Source organism: Tympanuchus pallidicinctus, unplaced genomic scaffold, assembly GCF_026119805.1.
Source record: "Tympanuchus pallidicinctus isolate F22 unplaced genomic scaffold, pur_lepc_1.0 scaffold21, whole genome shotgun sequence".
NCBI lineage: Eukaryota > Metazoa > Chordata > Aves > Galliformes > Phasianidae > Tympanuchus > Tympanuchus pallidicinctus.
Genome location: NW_026294733.1, coordinates 8236444 through 8258181, shown reverse-complemented (window position 1 = coordinate 8258181; position 21738 = coordinate 8236444). Strand labels below are relative to the sequence as shown.

At 37.0% G+C, this 21738-nt stretch overlaps 1 protein-coding gene across 15 annotated transcripts in view; it reads right to left on the bottom strand.

Moving 5' to 3' along the window:
- Positions 1-21738, bottom strand: part of TENM2 (teneurin transmembrane protein 2) — a 602430-nt gene that overhangs the window by 421560 nt on the left and 159132 nt on the right. For all 15 annotated transcript variants that reach the window (XM_052684852.1, XM_052684855.1, XM_052684854.1 and 12 more), the window contains exon 4: positions 8853-9128. In XM_052684852.1, coding sequence (XP_052540812.1) covers positions 8853-9128 — 276 coding nt within the window. The remainder of the gene's footprint in view (positions 1-8852; positions 9129-21738) is intronic.

Sequence of the window (21738 nt, the reverse complement as noted above, 5' to 3'; positions counted from 1 at the left end):
TATACTTTGTATTTGAGAGCAAACAGAAAAACATTAAAAAAAAGCAGATTTAGAAACGAGTCACATCTTGAATCTAAGTCCAGTCTGAAGTAAATGGACTGTGTCTGTGATATACTCCATGAAATAAGTAAGGTTCTTAGAGTCCAGCTTGTGTAAATCTCCACACCTCTCTACAGGTGGATAATCATGTTTGGATTACCTCACAGACCCAGACTTCAATACATAGAAGTCCAGGGCTCTTGCACAGCGTTAATATAAGGAAAGGGACCTTCAACTGGATGCCTTTAGGACCCAGCACACAATCTATCAACATCTTATTCTGTGGCAACTAAAACTCTTTCAGCATTCCCCCCATGTCAAATTATTCTCTTCTGACATTGGTGTTGTCCTGCTGTGTGGTACCAATTACCAATGAATATGCAGAGATTTTCTTGCCAAGAAAGAAGCAGCAGAGTTTGTCTGGAACTGCAATACAAGTTGTATTATGAAACTTAAGCACAAGTGGAGAAACAAATGCGTCCTCTTTTAGGATTTGGTTCCAACTAATGCTAGGTTTCCTAAAAGCAACATCTGAGTAATTGAGACTACACACAGCTCTGCTGCCAGTAGTGTAAAGTCCATAAGACTTTTTCTTGACACAGCTCTACACAAAAACTGTTTTTTTTTTTAACACTAGATTGTGGAAGATCACAGCAATGGCACCCTCTGGTGACAAACATAACACATTATAATGAGATGAACCATTCAGCCTGGAAAAACATTTAAAGCTACCTTTTCTGCAAACCTACTACATGGAAAGCATTCCCATGGCAAACGGCAGGAAGTAGGTGAGTATTTTTAAGGACAGTTCTAACCAGCCTGCAATAGGAGCCAATTTTAGTGAAAGGGCAAATTCTTCAAATCAGTTCAATTTCTCTGTTATCATCGTATCTTCCTTGTATTCTATTAAGATGTATTTTAGCCAAAGACTGAATTAACCAACCATACATTAAAAAGTTCAATTCTTATCAAAATTGGTTATTTCATGTTCACATATGGTTCAGATTTCAGCATGTTATTGGTAGTGCTACCAACGGCTTTTGATATGTTGAAGAACACAAATGAGAGGTTTGTAAACCAAAGACTTAGCATTCACGTGTATGTGAAGCGGACTAACAGCTGCTCATAACACATCTTCCACTTGATTCAAGAGGCAGAACTTCAGCCTTTCTGAAATCTCAATCATCCCCACAGTTTCTTAAAGAGGGAACGTGTCAGCAATTTCAAATGGTACAGAAGGACTTAAATATACACAAGTATTTTCCTTTCTAGTGTCAAGGAAGTAGGCTGCCATCAGCATTCAGAAGCCTAAGATCTTTTAAGAAAGGTATCTTTAACCTACATAAGATATAGAAAATTTGAAACGAAGAAAACAAGTAATTTCTGGATTGCATATATCATATGTTACAGAAGAATTCTGTATTACAGAAGAATCCAATTCTGGTAGGACTTTCTACAAAAAGCTGAGTCATAGACATTGGGTAAAGATAGGTAAAATTCAATACTTACATTTTCTTTCCTCTGGTTTAAGGAAGGGACCTTAAGGCACAACTGTATTATTTACTTCTAAAGAACTATATTTGTTCATAATAAAACAAAGGAAGAATATGAGATCTTTCTCGAAATTTACAGAGTTATTTTACAATGAGCTCCAGTTATTCTAATGCATGCATATATTAAAACTCCAGAACTTAAAGAAGTTCCTGTTTTCTAGGTGAATATCATTTATTTCTGAATAGATTGTCATATTTAAAGATTACAGCAACAATGACATCTAACATATTCTTTTAGACAAGTTGCCAGAGAACTTGAAATGAACACTGCAAAGAGTGTAAACACAAAATATATCAAATTAAATATTTAGTAACAGCATTAATACTTAAACAGCCCTTATACGTGTGTAGATAGACATGTACAGCAAAGAGGCATTCACTCTACACTCACAGAAAATCCATTGGCCAAACTCAAGCAAAGCAGCCTAAACAACAGGTTGATTAGAACAAGCACTGTGCACCTATACCTAATTATGTGCTTATTAGTGAAATATGCAAGCCTATGTAATTAGGGAGATGATAAACAGTGGGATGTGCTACAAGAACAAAAGTACCAGTATCTAGCTTGACAAATTCAGAGGAAGCATTAGGTGAAATTTCATAGCTTTTTCAAAGAGAAGACTTAAAATAAATTCAACACATGGATGTCCGCATTGAGTGCTTCAGTTTACATGGGAATGTAAAATACACCTATTTTTATGCTGCACTCTGATAAATTTTGTTTCAACAATGTGTACAGCCAAACCTTCCTGTAACAGTTTTATCTCTCATCAGTCGCTCACAATGAATTCATTACCAAGCTGGATTAATGTTATCAGATACATATTTCTGTTAAGGAAAAGTACAACAAGGCATTATTCTAATTCAGTTGTGTTTTAGAACAAAGGCACTGCTGCTTGCTTAAGTGACCTGTATCATCTAAGTTCACTTTATTAAAACTAATAATTGACGAACTGAATGATGAGCTGTAATTTTTTTTAAAATACAGTTTCGTCACTTCTGTTTCGTAGATGGAAGGGCTCACAATTAAAATATTAATTGAAAAATCACAACGTTATGTTGAGATAGCTTTTTTTGAAAAAAACCTGCCAGTGTTGCAACCTTCAGTGATAATGCAGACAAAGCTGCATGCAAAAGCATTTCTCTCATGCTCAGGAAAAGCAGGTTACAGCTAGCATCCACAACTAATGAACTCAGCTGTGGCAGTATTTTGCCAGGTAGACTTAATTCACCAGCCGATATTTCTGTTTCCCTTGATTCTTGGGCTAAATACTGGGTTTTGTTTCCACCTATATGCCTTGGATGATGTAATTATAGAGGGGGCTATCAGGTATTCCAAATAACTCACTCTGAAGAACAAAAATGAAAAACGGAAACTGCTTCAGCCAGGTCCTGATGTAGTTACATGAGCAGAAAGCAAAATGTTCAGGCTCAGCAGCCAGAATGAGGCATTTAACGTGGCAGAAGTACTAAAATCCCTGACATCTAAGAGAAATGAAATCTTACAAACTTCACAGATGTGAAGCTCTAACTCAATCAAGATGACACTGTTTAACCCTTTCTAGCCAGGTAAGCAAAAGTACTACTGCAGCCACATTTGCACTCTATCTGGAATATCACCAACACAGTGTTCAGAGTATTACTCAGTTCTTTTACTCAGCCTCTGAGTAGCATTTACTCTTCAGTTCTTCCTAAACCTGTATCTTTAGTGTTATTTTCATTGCATCATTCTTTGATCTAGATTCTTTGAACACTAGAGTGCTATTGGGTTATATTAAGATTGTAACAAATCTTTAAGATTTTATATACTGTCATTTCGTATTCCTGTCTTGCACAAGACTTTAAAATTTACCAGCAATACATACCTATTTTTTGTCCTTAGCTCCATCATTTAGCCTCCTCCCACAATAACTGCCTAAACCACTTACCTGAACAAAACTGTTGTTGATGTATAGTCAGGTCTTTACAAGTTCTTCCTGCTAGTCAGTTCCTCTGTTAGGAAACTACTTCCGATCAGAAGTGTCCTCACGTTTTGAGCGCACATCAAAATTGGATGTGATTTGAGTTCTGATACTGTGCTTAATGAGTTTTTAAATTTGTCATTTACAAAGTACTTCACATTCCTTCCTGGAAAAGTATACCCATGCATGAGCTAAACCATCCAAGAGCTCTTTCTGAAGAAGCCTTGCTGATGTATGAAGCACATGTTTCCATTTTCTGAGTCTATGACATTTCATTTAAAACCCTTGAGACCATCTGGACACTTTTGCAGCTATGAAAAGATAACATGATTGTGATGGCTCTTCCTCTCTTCTCTGCCCCTCCTGTTGCTCCCAAGCTAACTGGGACCTGGGTAGGTCTGGGAGGTAGAAGTGCTCAACATGCCCAGGGACCACAAATGGCAGAAACTGTCTACCATGCAACATACAGCAAGCACACAGCTTCCCTGCTTCCTGCACATGGAGAGTAAAATGAAGATATTCTTATTTTTCCTAACTCGACCTGAGACTTTGCAGATCTGATCCTACTGAATTTTCACTGTTTCACCAACTTGTTAATTTGTGGTTTTTTTGTTTTTTTTTTTTTAATTTTAATTTTAATTTTTATAATTCACTTCCCCACAGCCCAAAGCAAATATTTTTAAAATAGAAATATTTAGGAATAAAAATTAACTCTAACTTCTTAAACACAAACAAAATCCTGTTGTCAGGAAGATTAAAACCTACTTTCAGATTGGTCTTATCACACTCAGAGGTTATCCTGCAGAAGACAAAATCAAAATTTTCTGAAGAGCAGAATCACAGTTTTGCCACAAGCTTTTCTGCAAATTATGAAGTGTGAAATAGCACACTGAATAAAAAATAAAATAAGGAAATATTGAGAACAGCATGTCAAAATTTAAAGAGTGAAAATAAGAAAATAAACTCTTCAGCTGTCATCTGATGGTCTGATGCCTCCGCACATTACTTTGATGTGGCAGTACCTTTCCTTTTCTATTATAAATTTAAGTCTGTTGTTCAACAACAACCTGGAAAAAGTCTTGGTTATCCTCCTTATAAAAGTAAAGTACCCATAAAGTATGAGGTTAGTTTGAATTAAGATTTGTTTTTGATTTTTTAAGATCCACTTTACATACACATTGGAGAAATGACAAAATGAAATCAACACCAGAAAACTCACAGTAGAAAAAAAAAAACCAAGAAAACATGATTTCCTTTTTTTCCTCTGTAAGATATAATAAGAAATTTTAGAGAAATACAGTTTCTCATATTTTATCTTGCAATATTCCATACTTCATTCTACTTAATACATTATATATTTTAATTATACATATTTTTAATAAATAGGATGTACTTGCGGTATTTTCTGGTATTCAAACCAAGGGTTTGAAAGTTACTACAATAAAAAAATACCAAAGTGATGCACTTGCTGAACCTGATAATCATTTCTCTGAGAAGCATCCTGCAGCACATTACCATAGCACCTGAATCCTTACCCTTGGTGCTGGAGACCAACTGCCTCCAACAGCTAGGGAAGGTCTCCAAAAAAAGGGAGATGAAATGAGGAGAAGGTCAGAGTATGGCACTACTGGATTAAGCAGCAGGAGTCTCCAGGTTCATTCAGGTAATGTAGCCCTGTTTGGAACCTCACCCCGTAATAGCTGGGTGATCAACACAGAACTACTTTTGCAGATTAAGAATTATTTCCTTCACACACGCTTCACCTACAAAGAACTACCAAAATCTCAGAGTTTTACAGTGGATTTCAAACATAAGCATAAACACAGATTCTCACAGGTATCACAGAGACTGCAGATCTGTCCCCAGTGCATACTGTACCTATCTTCTCCTTAATTGCGATGTTCTGTTTCCTTGTCATTCCTAGATTGCAAGTTACTTGATTTTACTACGGCTTAATTCTTTTTTTTTTTTTTTTTTTTTTTTTTAAGAACTCCAGTTGGGGGAGGGGGGAGAGAAGAAGTGGCAGCCCCAGTAGAACACACGCTTCTAAGTATTACCTAAAAATAATCAAAACCTAAGCTTTACTCTGGAAATAGAAGTGTTATAGATTTAAGACTGACCATGCGACAAAGGATGACAAATGCTGCTATTGAAAAGCTTTCCATTATGCTTTGGAACAAACAGTTAAGGGATTTAATAAACAAAAGTAAACATTCAGGAGCCCTCTGGTACATCCCCTACACACTGCATCTGCAGGTGTTCTGAAACAGCTCTCTACAATGCTGGCACGTGACATCAGAGGAGAGCTATGTTTCTAACTGGCTGTTTACACTTGGACGTATCACGAAAACTTCTATTCACTTAAATCTCACTGCTCAACAGATCATGCTGCATAATAATTTGGTGACAGATTTGCTTTTAAATATTTACGTCGCTATGCCTAAAGAAGAGATAACTAGATAGAGACAGCATTAAAAGTTGCAAAATATGTTAAGAATTTAGAGCCTAATCAGACTTACAAAAACAAAAAAAGCACTTTTCACACTGGATCTTCTGTTTTGTTAGGAAGAATGGTAGTGTACCAGTACAAGTGAATTTAAATGAGTTCATATTATTTCTATGTATCTATAAGCATTTTGAACATGTTGATATTTCAAGGTTCACAAATTTCTAATCTATGATCAAATTACATCACACCAAATCCAGAAGGCAGAAAATGGTGAAAAGATTTGAATGGATTTGAATCAGTACAGCATCAAACTGTTAGAGCAAGTATTAGAAATCAAGTCACCTCTGGGCTACTTAGAGGCGTACAAAAAATGACATATATATGTTCATATATTCATATATACATAATATGCTTAGAAAATAAGAGAAGTGAAAGGTTTTTTTTTTCTTTTTGTTCCTGTTAGCTTTTGTCCCCCCAAGTGCAATAATATAAATTGCCCCTTTTGCACTTTAACTACTGTTTTGTAACAATAGTAACGTACCAAGGAAAAAAAAAAAACTTCAACAACTCTTTAAATAAATTCAGTGAAGTCTATGCACCACAAGTTCCCCTAATATTGGTAGGCATAAATGGATAAAATCTTGTAGCAAGAATCGTATTGTTTTATGCCAGTACCTTGCAAATCTCAAACAATATAAGAAAGTAAATTTCTCTTGAAATACAGATTCTTGTTACTTCCTCTTCAAGATGAATACCTAGCAAGTTATTGATCTGCTTCTGAAGGACACAGTTTTTATTATGTAGGAAACCACTGCTGGGCACAAGTGCAAGAAATTAATGATGGTTTTGTAAGTGCCCACACTGCGGTGCTGAACCAGTGGGGCAACTGTCAATCTATATGATAATACATCCCAAAACTTCATAAAGTCAGTGATGTGAAAAGGCATTGATTTTTGAGCTAACCAGAATTTGTGAGAAAGAAAGCCTAAAAAGTTTACTGAAGTCAACACCTCTGTGTATACAGACAGTTGCGTGATCTTCTTTTAAACAGCCAGACATAAACACTTATCACAAGAGCCTTGCCATCTAAAAGTGAATTCCACACTATTTCATTTCTTCCGTGCTTTTTTATCATGTCCTCCTTCCTTTTAGTTGTTCCTTTTGCTTATTCTTATCAATGTTAGAAAAATTATCTGTTCAAAATGGATTCAGTGCTCTGTATTTCCAATTACTCAGTAATTATAATTCACTTACTGTAGCGAAAAAAAATAAAAATAAAAATAAAGCAAACAGACTTCTTTCATCAGTGTCTGCAACACTATACAGTTAGGTCTTGAGATCAAATTTCCTGAGACAAAAGGTGTGGAAAAGGGCTTCCCTCAGCAATGAAGAAAAACTACCCATATATGAAGGGAATTCCTCCAAGAGCAATGAATTCCAATTGTTGTTTGAGCTTATCAAAACTATAGTGAAGTAAATGTAATCTGACTTCTTTGTTTGAACTGTACTATTTAAAAACAAAATTAATTAATTATTCAATCAACAACTCTTCTTTACAATCACGGTTTCCTTGTACTAGCATATACATATTTCCTCTTCAGTTTTGATGAAGAAATATATTCTGCTATGCCTATAGAGAAAAGATGTTGTTTGAAGATTCAATTTAAATCAGGAAAAAACGCACGCTCTTGCAGAAAAAAAATCAATTGCGCTTTTCTGAACTTTTTCAATCAATACAGAAAGTGTAATTCAGTTTTACCTTGTTTGCTTTAACAAGGAGCTGATTAAGTTTCCAGTACCTATCACACCTCTGCTTTGCAGAAACGGAGACAGCTGCCACTGAATGTAGGGAGGAGCCTCCAGTAAACAGGAAAGAAATCCTCCTCTGTTAAGTAACATCATGCAATAAATTAAATTTTGTGGTAAGCAGTATGTGTAGCTGAGACCTGGTTACCTTACCTGGTATTGGCTGCCTGAATAATTGCTCCAACGTCAACATTAAGGAGGCTCCTCTCCACCTTTACATAACGGCAAACATCAAAGCTTTTATTTAATATTTTAACTAAGCTGAGTTTGCATCTTCATTACTCTGTGGCACGGAGGACAAATGGCAGCAAATCCATTCTTACTATTTTTCGTCTTTAAAAAGATGTGCGCACAGATGATTTGTCTGATACATTTTTAGCAGACATGAGAAACAAGTCTGTGCTATACGCATCTGAAAGGACAGCTGGCTTGATGGAGCTTCATCAACACTAGTTAGATGCTTTATCAACAACGATTTGTGCATTGTCTAAAGTCTCATTTCTACGTAATTAATCACCTACTCTTTGCCTCAGTATGATGCACAAGTTTGCTCAACAGCCCCTTATATCTACAATAACCAAGTGCAGAAGTTCAAAATTTAAAAACTCATGTGAAAGCAAACAGCACCACTGTTACAGCTACCAGCATATTGCAGATTATTAATATTACTTCAAGCTGTGAATAGAAATCACACGATATACTACTTTTAAAAAAATCTGATTTCTCATCATTAAGTTTAAGTCAATAAATTCTGAATATAGTTTTCTGTGAAGGGTTATTACCTGGAAAGTAAATTATATGATAAACCATATATCATATTATGAAATAAGCATGTTATAGCTTCCTGATATTGACATTAAATAGTACTCCTAAGCAGCTTTAATCAAACAGAGAAAGAAAAGGGAAAAGCTAATTTTTAGAAGGACACTCATGTTATTACACATGTGCAACTTGAATATATATATATATATATATATATATATATATATACACACACATATATATATTAAAAAAAAAAAGAAAAGAAAAGAAAAGAAGCCCTACCGTTTTCCTCATCTGACTTGTTTTCATTGTCGGAGTCGGTGAGGGTGAGAGCCGAGTTTTCACGACTTGACAGACCAGAACTTCGCCTGGATTTGATCCCTCTTCCCCACAGCCTGATTGCATGCTCTGGAGACATCCCTCCCTCCGTGTCTGAGTCAGCATCAGAGCCAGTGCTCAAGGAATAGCCTTGATGGAGTATTCCTATGTCCGAGCAGTAGCCGCTTCGATGGGGAGAGGGCTCACAGATTCCCAGTTCTGCAAGGGTGAAGTTTGTTCCTAGAAAGGCGGTTAAAGAAAAGTAAATAATTGAAAATCTAGGAGATCTAAGTTTCAAAATAACAGAAAATGTATATCTTTCTTAACTATGCTGTGTGCTAAGGCTTTGTAATTAATTACACAGAGGAATCCACCAACTTACGTAAAACGTATTCATTATAATTCAAATGCATGAAATACACAAAACAAGGGTAGATTTTAGGTTACTTGTGACTACTATTTTGGCTCCAAGTTATTTATCACTTACGTATGTGATTAATGTAAAACTCCTGACAAGTGCTAATGAGGAGACTTGCTTTAGGTTACATATCTAACCTTGCATTCGTAGAATTAGAGCCTTAGCTTTGAAGTTGAACATTTGATCACTTGGAAAGAAGCTGCTTTTCCTACACAAGAGTATCATAAATAGAGGCTTTTTTAAAATTTTTTTATTTTTATTTTTAATTTTTTTAATTTCATAGAAAACAAATAGTTGGGAAAACAGTTTACAGAACAGCGAATCACTTGAAAAAATCCAAATCTACCAGTGATTAAACAGGAAACCCTGTGATCAGTGTTGCACTTCAATATCTGGTGAGATTGGTGGGTTAACATCTGCTGTAGAAATCAAAATACGTGGATCTCAAAATCACTCTGTTTTCTATCTCTATTCACCAAACTTAATAAGGCAGCGAGAACAAGGACACCAAAATAAAGAGGTCACCAGGTGTAAAGGCAAACATTTCCAGATCGGTATCAAAATGTGATATTTAGCAGTAAGTAACTGCAGCAGACAAAGTCATTAACATTTTGAAGGCACACAGAGTCCCCCACCCCAGGGTTCTCAGAAAGTACAGGCTTGCCAGTTGATTTCTCCTTATTTGCTTCCTACAGGAATGAACAGAACTACTAAGAAATGAATGTGGAATTATTCACCATCTCTACGGCTTTTTAGGCTTTTGAAAAACGAAGTGATTTCCGCTTCATTACAACAGGCTAAAAATGAATTAAAGCAGACCGGGGTCACTGGCAGCATAGCTGCCAATAATGTGGTTCACAGTGAAACTGAATCCGTTGCCTGTATCTCTATAATGGTAGTTGCGTTTTGTCCAAAAGCAGTTTTTTATTTTCTTCTCTTCTCCAATATGTTTACCAGAATGCCGCTTTATTTTGGAAATTCACACATTAAAAAAAAAAAAGACACCCAAACACAAAACATACAGAACAAGGTTGCAAATTGGTGACCTGCATGTGCAAAGTGCATGCTGATGTCAGACACACATCACGAAAGTGAAACTTCTGAAGTTTTCTCATCTGCTGCTGGCATAAATGTCCATAAATACACACCAGCTATGAATACACTGGCTTAATTAAGCTATTTTACATACATGGTGAAACATTTCAATGATATTCTGTAGAAATTTAACAGTCATTACAAGCTCTGATTACTTCACTCCGATTAGCATGCTTTATTGACATGAGAATTTGAACTACAACATCTAATGTGCCAAGTAATTTTCAGAGGAATTCTTACTTCATTTGTCTGAGGAAAATAGTAAAGGTACTGAAAGAGGAAAGTAAACATAGCAGTCACGGAACCCATTCATCCATCTGAGTTTTGTCACCTGAGGATCTGGCAGCTTCCAGAAGCATGTAGAAAAAGCCTTGAAAACTGACCAGCTGTTAGACAGTTAAAACAACTGGAGAACAGAGCAGATCAACTCAAGAACATGAACGGAAGCAATCCACTGAGCCTCTGGAATAGAGGATCTTCCAGATGTTTTTCACATCTATAAGTATTTACAGAACTTACATATATACATATATAAAGGCATTTTTCAAATAAATCAATTTTGTATCCAAATAAATATATATAAAATGCATCTGTATCTACGTATGCTTTGATAGCTCACTGCTCTTCATTTTACTTGAAAATCTGAGGAAAAACCTGCAGAAGCAGTTAAGCTGTCTAGCCCTTAGCTTCACCTGGATTGGGTTCTCCTACATCTCTCATTTCCCTTAAAGGAAACTGTCTCAAAAAACACATGATCCACTTAGATAATATCCTCCCATATGCACAGCCAACAATGGCACATTAAGGACTCACGGCATTAGTAAAGCACTGCTGTAAACTCAGAGGATACATATGGCTCTAGGTGCACCAATATTATTTATCCAGAACTTCAAAGCAAAAAATTGTTCACAGTGGGAAGGCTGACCCACGAGCTAATGCAGCCAAGGAAGATGGGTGATTCTTAGTGTTGTATACACCATGTGCTGCCTTGGGGGCTTGCCAGTAACTTTCAGGGGTAGAGAATAACATCATTTCACTGCAACTTCACTTGCATTGGAGAATTGAAAGGGGGTCAGGATACATTCTTGCACATTCAAAAATGATACTGTTTTCTTTCAGATTCTGTAGCATCTACTACATTGCTGGTGGCACTACGTGAAAAGAGATAAATAGCATATGATGCTTATCAAGGGAAATTAAAGGAATCTTTCCCTTGAAGGAAACACCACACAAAAGGAAAACTTCAATGTTTTTTGTTTTTTCGTATGTAACGGAGCTTATTAACCTCCATCATTATTCCCCTCATCCCCATCTGCAGAAATCACCAGACCTCTTTTGTTAAAGAAAGGCAGTTAATGCCATCTGCTCCCTTAAGGTGTATGCAACTTCTCATGCAAAAATAGATCAGCAACATGCTGGTTTAGAAATGTAATATAATGCTATATACTCCATGATCACACCTATAATCTGCATGCTGTGAGTTCTCTCTCAATAGAGCAGAAAAGCTTTGTTTTCTTTCTCATTTGCATATGACTAGTACACCTTTCAAGCTCATTTCCTTTTACAGCAAGTTAGTATGTAAGTTAATTAGTGTACAAATATTCACCAGAAGTGTGATTAATTCAATGATGTGCAATTCTACTTATCCCTACTAAGACTAGAAAGCATTACCATGAAAGTAAAGGTTATTCTCACCTAACCTGTAGGCAGAGGTCTCACGTGCTTAATTGCAAATTATAGGAATCGCCCTTCTGAAGATTAATCTAATCCAGCTGTGGTCACTACAAAATGCCCCCAGAGAAGACATCCAAAACCAGTAGTGCAAAGATATGACAAATTCATCTTTGAATTTGACTGGATCAGCGGTTCAAAATTTTGCTAAGTCTAAAATCAAAAGAATAAATACTACTGACGTGACATCTCTGCTACTATAATAAATTTACAAGAAGTTGGGATTTTTTTTTTCTTTCCTATTCAGACATTCCATCTTTTGTCAATTTTTCTGCTATGCTAACAGCTATAATGATTTATGCTGGCACGAGTACCACAGTTTAACTCCAATCTGTGGTATACAAAGAGGTCATTCTTTTTAATAAACTGTGGTGTACGCTTCTTAATCTTTCTCAGTTCTATATATGTTCATTCATTATAATGACAGAGAGGACAGATGATCACACTCATTTTTTAATTTGCTTATTGTATATATTTTTACCATTAACCCTTTTACTGGTCTGTCTTATCAGATACAACTGCCATCTTTTTGATTCTACTTCGTTTTCCTCCTTCAACTTTTTGGGAGTTAAAATATCCTTGAATCAGAAGTACTTTTTCTGTGCAAGATGCAGGAAATTTAACCACAGGACCACAATGAACGGCCCCTGTGGCAAATGTCATATTTGCATGAACTGTGCCTGGAAAATACTCCTGTTAACATTTTTTAACAGCGTTAAAAATTCAACAGAAACAGCGTGATTTTCTTAAAAGCAAAACCATTTCTGGCAGTCTTAGTCCCTTCCACAGCAAACAGAAATCTGCACACACATTACAACATATACTTTCTATTCGAAAAATATTTTCTAGCTTCTCTCCTCAATGACAGCTAAATCCTTTAATTGTCTTTTTTCTAATCCTCTTTCTGCCATGCTTCTTTCTGGCTTGGAGATCCCCGGGCCTAATAGCAGGATAGAGACAGTTCTCTTCTCAGCAAGAACTCAGTCGACAGTTACTAATATCATAGCTACATCTACAGTTAAATAAAATGTTGAGGTTTATAAAATCAGGCACCTAATGAGATTTTGGTCTAGATCACAAAATTAGACAATCTTCCCTGCATTTTCAATAAAATTTACTTTAATTTGGTGATGATAAAGTTACTCTCCTGTTTTCTGTCCTTCTTCATTCATTCTTTATGTACCACATAGGGAATGAAATATTATTAATTACTTCATACACATTTTCTGCAGGTGTCTGAATGTAGCCTCTGAGAACATCTCAAACACTTCATAATTTATCTTCACCTCCTTGGGAGGTGAGCTTTTCTCTCTGCCCTGTAATAGCTTTTAAACTACAGAGAATACTTACAGCAATCTTTTCCCACAGCACAGACAAATTTTGGCAGAACACACCATACATAAAGCATCTACAATGCAGCCCAGGTTAGAACGCAGTACTTCAGGGTAATACCTGATATTCCTAGGTAGGCTTTCACTCACAGTAAACTTTCCAATTTCTCCAAGCACTCAGTAACATTAAAGAAGACATTTACCACAAAGAGAAGAGCTGTTCCTACAGATATGTCATTCTGAAGGACACAGGGCAAATGTAAGCAATTGAATAAGGATCCGTGCTTTACATCCCAGAGGCATTGAGGGCAGCAGTGGGGACAGCACTGTGCAGAGTGGAGCACAGAGAGCAGCAGCTCTTTGGCACCGGGCATCAGCTTCACAGTCAAACCCCACAACACTTCCATGAATCAAGCAGCTACAGCGAAGATGAGCAGACAGTTAACAGTGACAGCTTTTCCAGCCTGGGAACCTCTGATCCAAAGACTGGAGATAAGCTTTCATTTCACCAACAAAATTGTCATGTGGAGTTTGCACTGCAGACTAAGCAATGGATTTTCTTCTCAGAGCTGCTCAGATATTCCTCACCTGCACTCCAAGAACAGCAACTCCAAGTAGGTAGAGTTCACAAAAAACTTCAGCCTAAGTAGTTCAATCTATCCAAGTTATAAGATGTTATTAGAAGAAATGGAACATAAACTCAGCTATACACAACACGCATACGAGTTCTCCCCTTCTCAATGCACCATCAGTTTCCTCCATTAATCAGCTTATCTTTAATGAAATGTATCATCTATCATTTAGTAGGCAATGACTGTTCTGTGATCAAAATCAAATTAAAACCCACAGGGCTGTGTGTGCTAAATATGCACAATACCTGTGTTTGCATAACTATCTCCCATTGCAGTAATTGCTTCCCAGGCGACCTCCAGCAGAAGGGGAGAAAAATCTGCTCATTTTAGGGCTACTTAGTGTCTAGAGAGACCACAAGTATGACCAGAAATCTGACCCACCCTAATCCGATTTTCTGCATTTTTTGTGAAAGTGACAAGAAAACGTGAGAAATGTTCACTACTTGGAACCACAACAATATGCCTTTTTATTTTGTGAACAAGACTTGAAATGCTTCTCCGATCTGATAAAAGACATGTGAACATTCTGAAATTAGTTGTGCCACATTACTCATGTCAAAATACATCCACAAAAGCCAACAAAAAGCCACATACATCCAACAAAGAAGTTAACAACTGGGCTGTTGTACTGCAGAAACTAACTTCCACATCTTAAAAAGAAAGACTGAAAGCAGCCCACTAGAGCTATGATTGGAGGAAAATTGGCACCGAGTTTGTTCCTTTCATCTGTAAAATGAATACAACAAAACTGCGCTATCAAACTATTACTAACAACTGTAAAAATGATACAACTTGCCTCTGCAACAGTAAGTAGTGCATTTGTTGGGAGAAAACCTGCACCCATTCACACTGTGTACTGTGACACATCTCAACAAGAACACAGCTGTAAGCTACTGAAAGTCAGGTTCTACTTTGACCTGTACAAATAGCAGAAGAGGAACAGAACATGAAGATTTGCAGCAAGTAACAACTCACTTGTTGTTAATAAAGCATATCAGCAGCACTAATCCAAACACCATCAAAAATAACACTGGTTTTGGAGTGGAGCGGGGATGCTTTTTTTATTTTTTTTAATGGAATGTAATGAACAGAAGTCAGAATGTATTTTCTATTCCAAGTCAAAATAATATACAGAATAGTTGTATCACCTTTCCTTTTCTTGGAGATCATGCATTTCTAAATAAAATTCAAAAAAGAGTAGTGTTCATGAAGTCATAGGTACCACGCAAGAAGAAAGAAATATTTATTTACAAATGCTGCTTTCAATTTAAACAACGTGCCCATCAACACCTGGTATTATAGCTCCTGTTACACAGGCAAAATACCTTCTGATTAAGGGATGTTAACTACAACTCTAGGAAAAACACCAATTTCATTGAGGATTTTAAAAAGCTATATAAAAAGAGCAGTGTTGTTCCAATGGAGAGTAGCTAGCATTCAGTATCTATGCTGGCTATCCATACTTGTGATGCACAGCCTCAGATGGCACAAAGTACAGAAATCAGACCTCGGTACCCACAAAATCCCAGTTTCCACCTCTAAAGATGGAACTGGACATTTGCATACTAGTGTAGCTCACAGATGCCTGCCCTCTGTAGTAAAAGCAATTGTGTTAATCAGAAAATGACAACAACTCCTCTCCTTTGTCTCCTGAAAAAAACAAACAAAAAAAAACACCATTGTTATATAAATACTATTTATATTATACTTAATTAACCACATAGATATGAGTACTATTGGATAAAATCACTGTGGAAAAATGTTCATCAATACATGAATTTGAGTTTCATTAAGAAGGACCTCTAAGAAACTGCAGGAAACTACCAGCAGATAAATTAGCAGGTGATAATTTGCCGAATTCACGCTAAGCCAAGCTTTGTTTTTATACTGTTAATTCAAGATTTAAAAAGCAGCAAAAAATAAACAACTGTTCCTGAGTTGATAAATAAACTGTGCTCTCAAGAAACAGCAGAAGTCACAGGTAATGAGCTTTCATGCCTTCATAACTGTTTAATTGGAAGCTCTGGAAAAACCTGAATCAGCCGTTATCACAGACAAGACCTTAATTGTTTTCTTCTATACCTTGCTTCACAGGTTAGGAATACTGATCTCTACACTCTGTGAAGGTCCCCAGGCACATATAAAGATTTCTTAGCACCAGCAGCTGTCAGCTGTTCAGTCATAAGGAGCTTCTTCACTGTAAACATCATGTCACCTAGAAATAATGGCTAAATAAATTGTATCCTGTACCGTAGAACAAAAGAAGTTTAAACTACTATTTGACTCAGAACTTCAGTGTTTACATTCTGAATCATGTTGTTCCTAACAGGTTTCAGAAATGCCAGAGACACCAGCCTTTAACTCCGCATTTCTCATCTTACTAGGAGGAAAATCAGAGCATCAGCATGAATGACTGTAACTGAAATAGAAATTCATCTACAATGGAAAGAAGAGCATGCTAGAAATCTCAAAGCCTTATAAATGCAATGATAGTAAAATTATTTGAGCACTAGAAAATTGAAAAAAACCCATATATTATAAACAAGTACAAAGGAAAACAGATTAAGTGCTTTGAGACAGTACACCTATTGTGAAACAAACGTAACTGTTTTCTTTCATTCACCACTTGCATTTGTTTTATGAAGAGATCTGGAAATGTCTTTATTTGATTGAATTATAAATAGCTTTCAGCTTTTCATTTTTAATCCTCACAAAAATAATTAGTTATTTTCACACCCAGTCAGTTGTGGTGTTATAAATGGAACAGTTGGCACTAACTCCGATTATTATCGGTCCTGAACTTTGCTACAGATGAAACACACACCCTTAATATAGGATTTCTTCTATCTACCAATGACTGTAATTTATAGATTGAATGTACAGTTGTGAATGCAGAAGCTGAGCACATCCTGGCCTTTCTGGCACATGCAGTAGTTTCACTGGCAACAGTCAATAGTCACCTCCAGCACTTTGGCAGACAACACAGCAGATTCACCAGTTGCACTGCTGGAATTTATTGGTCTTACCAGGCCTTCTGCAGTACCACACAAGGATAAAATAAGACCTCCTTCCACGCACCTCTTTCCTTTTCCTACACTGGCATTTACCATGTGCACAAAACACGCTTCTCACTCTCTGTGCACTATTTGCTGTGTTCTGAGCACTATACCACCACAGGGGTCTGCTGCACTTAGTGGCTGTGCTGCCAGTCACAAGCTGATCATAGAAACCTCCTCCTGCTGGGAAACACAGGCCCACTTGGGTACTGCAACTTGCTTCTCAGTTTTCTCATCTACATTTCTGGCTGTCCTGCTTCTTACTTTAATTTGCATTTAGATGACCTTTTCTCTTTTTCACTGAAGAAAACTGAGGATTTGTGTTACATGCCAATAAACAGCTCATAGCTCTGTTGTTACTTTTTTTCTTCCTAACTTTCTTTTATTTGAAGCAATGTTTTTACTCAATTCCATTCCACAACAGGGCTACTCCCTGCCCTTCTACTGCCCCATCCTCTCCATCTCAGTCTTACATTTGAAGGACTGCTGGCTTGGACTGCACCTTGAATAATAACAAAATTCACAGTGAAAAATGCAGAACAGTGAAAGTTGAGCTCCAGTTATCACTTGAGCATTGAGCTCAGCCGGCACGCTGTGTGACTTACTGAAAAGGCAATATCAACATAACCCAACTGCAAGTATAACTTGGTCAAGTCTCTTATGGCTGGGAAACTAAGACAAAATCTCAGCAGAGGACTTTCCTTTGTCTCACTGAAATACTGACTGCTCACGATAATTGCTTTAGAATTACCTATACTTCATCACTTCACTGCTTATCAAAGCTAACAGTAAAGGAGATGAGGGACTATGTAACAGTCTTCCACCCATACCATCTTGAAGAGCGTGTTCCCTATATGACACATTTTTACTCCACAGCCTGGTTTACAGAAGAAGATATTACAAAGAAAAACTGAAATAATGCATGTACATTTTTATACAGTATGCATAGGTCACCCTGAAATTTATGCCTCCTATTTATTTCTATGGAAACTACAACAGGTATGGCGAGCACAATAACACCATTTGTTAGAGCAAATTCCCAGTTACAAACCACTATTTTTTTTTTTAAGTCACTGCCATTAGCCATGTACTTACACCAGCAATCAACAACAGCCTGCATGCCATGCTTATGAAAATCTACACCAGCACAGACGACCCACTGCTGCCACTGTTGAAACGCAGGACCACCACCTCACTGTGTCCACAGCCGCTGCTGTGTCTCCATCAACCTCGAGCAAGCATTGATGAAGGTGAGTGGTGCCATTTTTTCTTCATGAAGAAATTCAACCCCATGGCTTTGCTCCACGTGCCCTTCCACGTCAGACACGTTTGTGTCAGACTGCCCCTCTGCTGCCATCTGTCACATGGCAACACCATGTAATGGAGTATTGTGGTGGGAAGATTCAAACTCTACTGCCATGCCACCAAGACCCGCCTCTAACTTTACAAACATAATAAAGTAGAAGGCATTACTTTCAGAGCAGCTCTTATATAAGTGTATTACACATATACGTAAGTAAATGTATAGCACAGTCACATTTCAGTAACACTTAAAATCTGTTCACAACAGCTCTGACCATTCACAACAACCTGGATTTTACAGAAAACAGCGAAATGATCGCAGTGTTTGACTCAGCCACCTCTGACTGCATTGACAGCAAAGGCCAAAGCAGCTCAGCAGAACCCAACTTGATGTGCTGCAGGTACGCACAGGGGCGTCACAGTATCACACCAAAGACCCTGCCCTTCCTCGCCACTTTGGCCAGCAGTCCTGCAGGCATTACCTCACCGTTACCTCACAGCAGCTCCTGCCAGTAATCACCTTTATCACCTCACATTATCAAGTTTCTGACACGTTCCCTTTTAATAACTTACACTGATCTCTCTCTGCTTTTGGCAGAGTTAACAGACAACATTCTTACCTCTTCTCTTACCTTAGAACAACAGAGTTCCCTATTTGGAACTGAAAGGTCACCAGAGGAGTGGCATTTGTCACGGGCTGTTGCCTAATTAGCACAAGAGCCCAAACGTCCTGATACAGTACACACCAAACAGCAGTAATTGCATCTGAGGTAGATAAAACAAGATGCTGCATCCAATGTTCTTTCTCTGTTATTTATTTTTATTCTTCCAAAGCACTGGGATCAATAAGCATTTGACAAACATATAAAATCACTGTTATTTTAACAGTACACAAAAGACACTGTTACTGCACTGCTTTTCCGGCTGCCATGCTTACCCTGTTGCTTCTTCCAGAACATACATAACTAGGTCTATCCACACTCAGCTATTCTACACAAGAACCAGTTTTAATAAGAAACACTTCACCGCCAAGCCGTTCTCCATTGCTTCTGTACCACATTTCCTGAGCCTAAACCGAAACTACAGTGAGGCCTCAACATCAGCAGAAAACACACTTCAGTATTTACCAAGAGCCAGACCCTAAAGAGAGTTAGTGAGCAGGCTGTGTTATCTGACTATTTTTAACACACGCGTCATCCTACTTCATAAGTGCCTTTCCTTGCTCCGTAAGTGCCTTGCAGATCAGGTGAAATGATAAATTCACATCTCACTGATAAAGGTCAAGTACACCCAGGTATCATTTGATGCCTTTTATTTACTTATTTATTTTGATTTTTTACTTGGCAGACTCAAATTACAGAATTCTTTGAGTTTAATGGAGATTAGATTGGTTTGTACATTAATCCTACATTAGGAATAATTAGGACCACTTTAAACCCACCAATCATTTGCAAAGAAGGAATACCATGAAATACTATGATTGCAAAAAACCCCACAAAAACAAAAACAAAAAACAGTTGCACATCTCCTGCCTATGGCCTTTCAGTCGCGGAATTACCTGAAATAAATTGTTTTCTTAATTATTGGTGTGATAGAGTATATCGTGTATTAGCTTAGCTGGCCAGTTGCTTCAGATGGCTTAAGCTACTGTGACAGATGCTGGATACATCACCAACTCACCCATCTCTCTCACAGTGATGAACCTCTGATGCAGCTAAGCATACTAAAACTTGCTAATACATCTATTTAAATTTCAGATTTGTGGTTCTCAAAGGCATCTTGTTGCTCTGTTTCCCTCTTCGTCATCTCTGTAATTGGAAAATTATCCTTGATTTAATTTCTACTACTGTCCTCTGCCATTGAAATCAAACATAGCAAAGATTTTTTCATTGGTTGTCCTTCTTATTTTTTTTCACTGGGAATTGGGCAAACCAACCACGTGGATTTGTAATCAAAGAGCGACACATTCTACTTTGTAGTGGGAAAGCTAGAAGAAAGAATCCTCAACCCAAGACAATGAATAACTCAAAAGTTTACAAGAGATCTCTAAACTAGAAAGCAAAAGAGAAACCTACAGCTAGATAATGAGAAGTGTACAGTAACAAACAATTGCGTTCCAATAATCTTAGGGATAACATTAAAAAAAAAAAATAACGGAAGGCCTAAACATCAATTATATTAAGTCTAAAAATATGTTGGAAAAATATATTTTGAAGAAGTTTTTAAGTGAAGCTACTTTTAAAATAAAACACAAGACATGGACATGGCATGGGCATCCTCAGTCTCCTCTCCCATGTCAATCTTAGGTATACATAATGCACATTGAACTTGCAAATCAGAATTTTCCCATGTGGTTTTGCAGGCTGGAGAGCTCCTTCGTTAGCACTGCTGTCTACACACCCTCCACCTCATGCCTTCACTACCGCCACGTCTAAACACAATTATGAAAACCTGACTATGGAATGAAGGTAGTAGGAAACTTGTGAGCATGGAGCTGACCCACTGATCGTGAGGCTTATGCCCTTCTCTACTTCATATTATAATGAGAAAAATGTGGGGTTTTTTGTTTCCATTTTACCTAACACTTTTTCTTTATTTTATCTTTGATCTATTTAAAAAATTATTTTCCTCTTTGGAGCTCCACTGAAGGAAAAGCACACAGCAAAGGGGTAGTAATGTTGACAATGTATTTCTATTGCAGCCTTATGTCACCAATATTCTTTTATCACTTTTCAGCAAATACTCTTTTTTTTTTTTGGAGAGGAAAGGACATTATGGAAGCCTGCTTTTATAAACAACCAAAAAAAAAACCCTTCAAAATTAACAGTGAGGCTCTTGTGGTCACTGTATATTGAGGCCTTAAGAGCAGATGTGGCACTGTTGGGTTTTGGTATTAAATATAGTCTAGCTTCTTTTCGGGCAAAGAACTATTTATCTACTTAACACAGAACATAGCCAACTTTTGTATGTTTCAAATATTACATTTATTTCAAAATGCTTGGCATTATTAATCCTTTTTATATTGTTAATATAAAGATTCTGCTTCAAAACCTCAAAAACCAAGAAAGTTTATTTTTTTCCTCTCTTTTTTGCATTGCATGCACTGCACTGATGAACCAGCCTCAGCAAGCATTTAACAGATTAGACACTTGAACATGGTTTCAGGCAATGCTCTCTCATGTTTCTGCGTATTGCCTGATAAACACTTCAAAGTAAACCGCTCATAAATATGAAATGAAAAGCCGAGAAGTCGTTATGCACAGCTTTGAGATACAAATCTCTTTA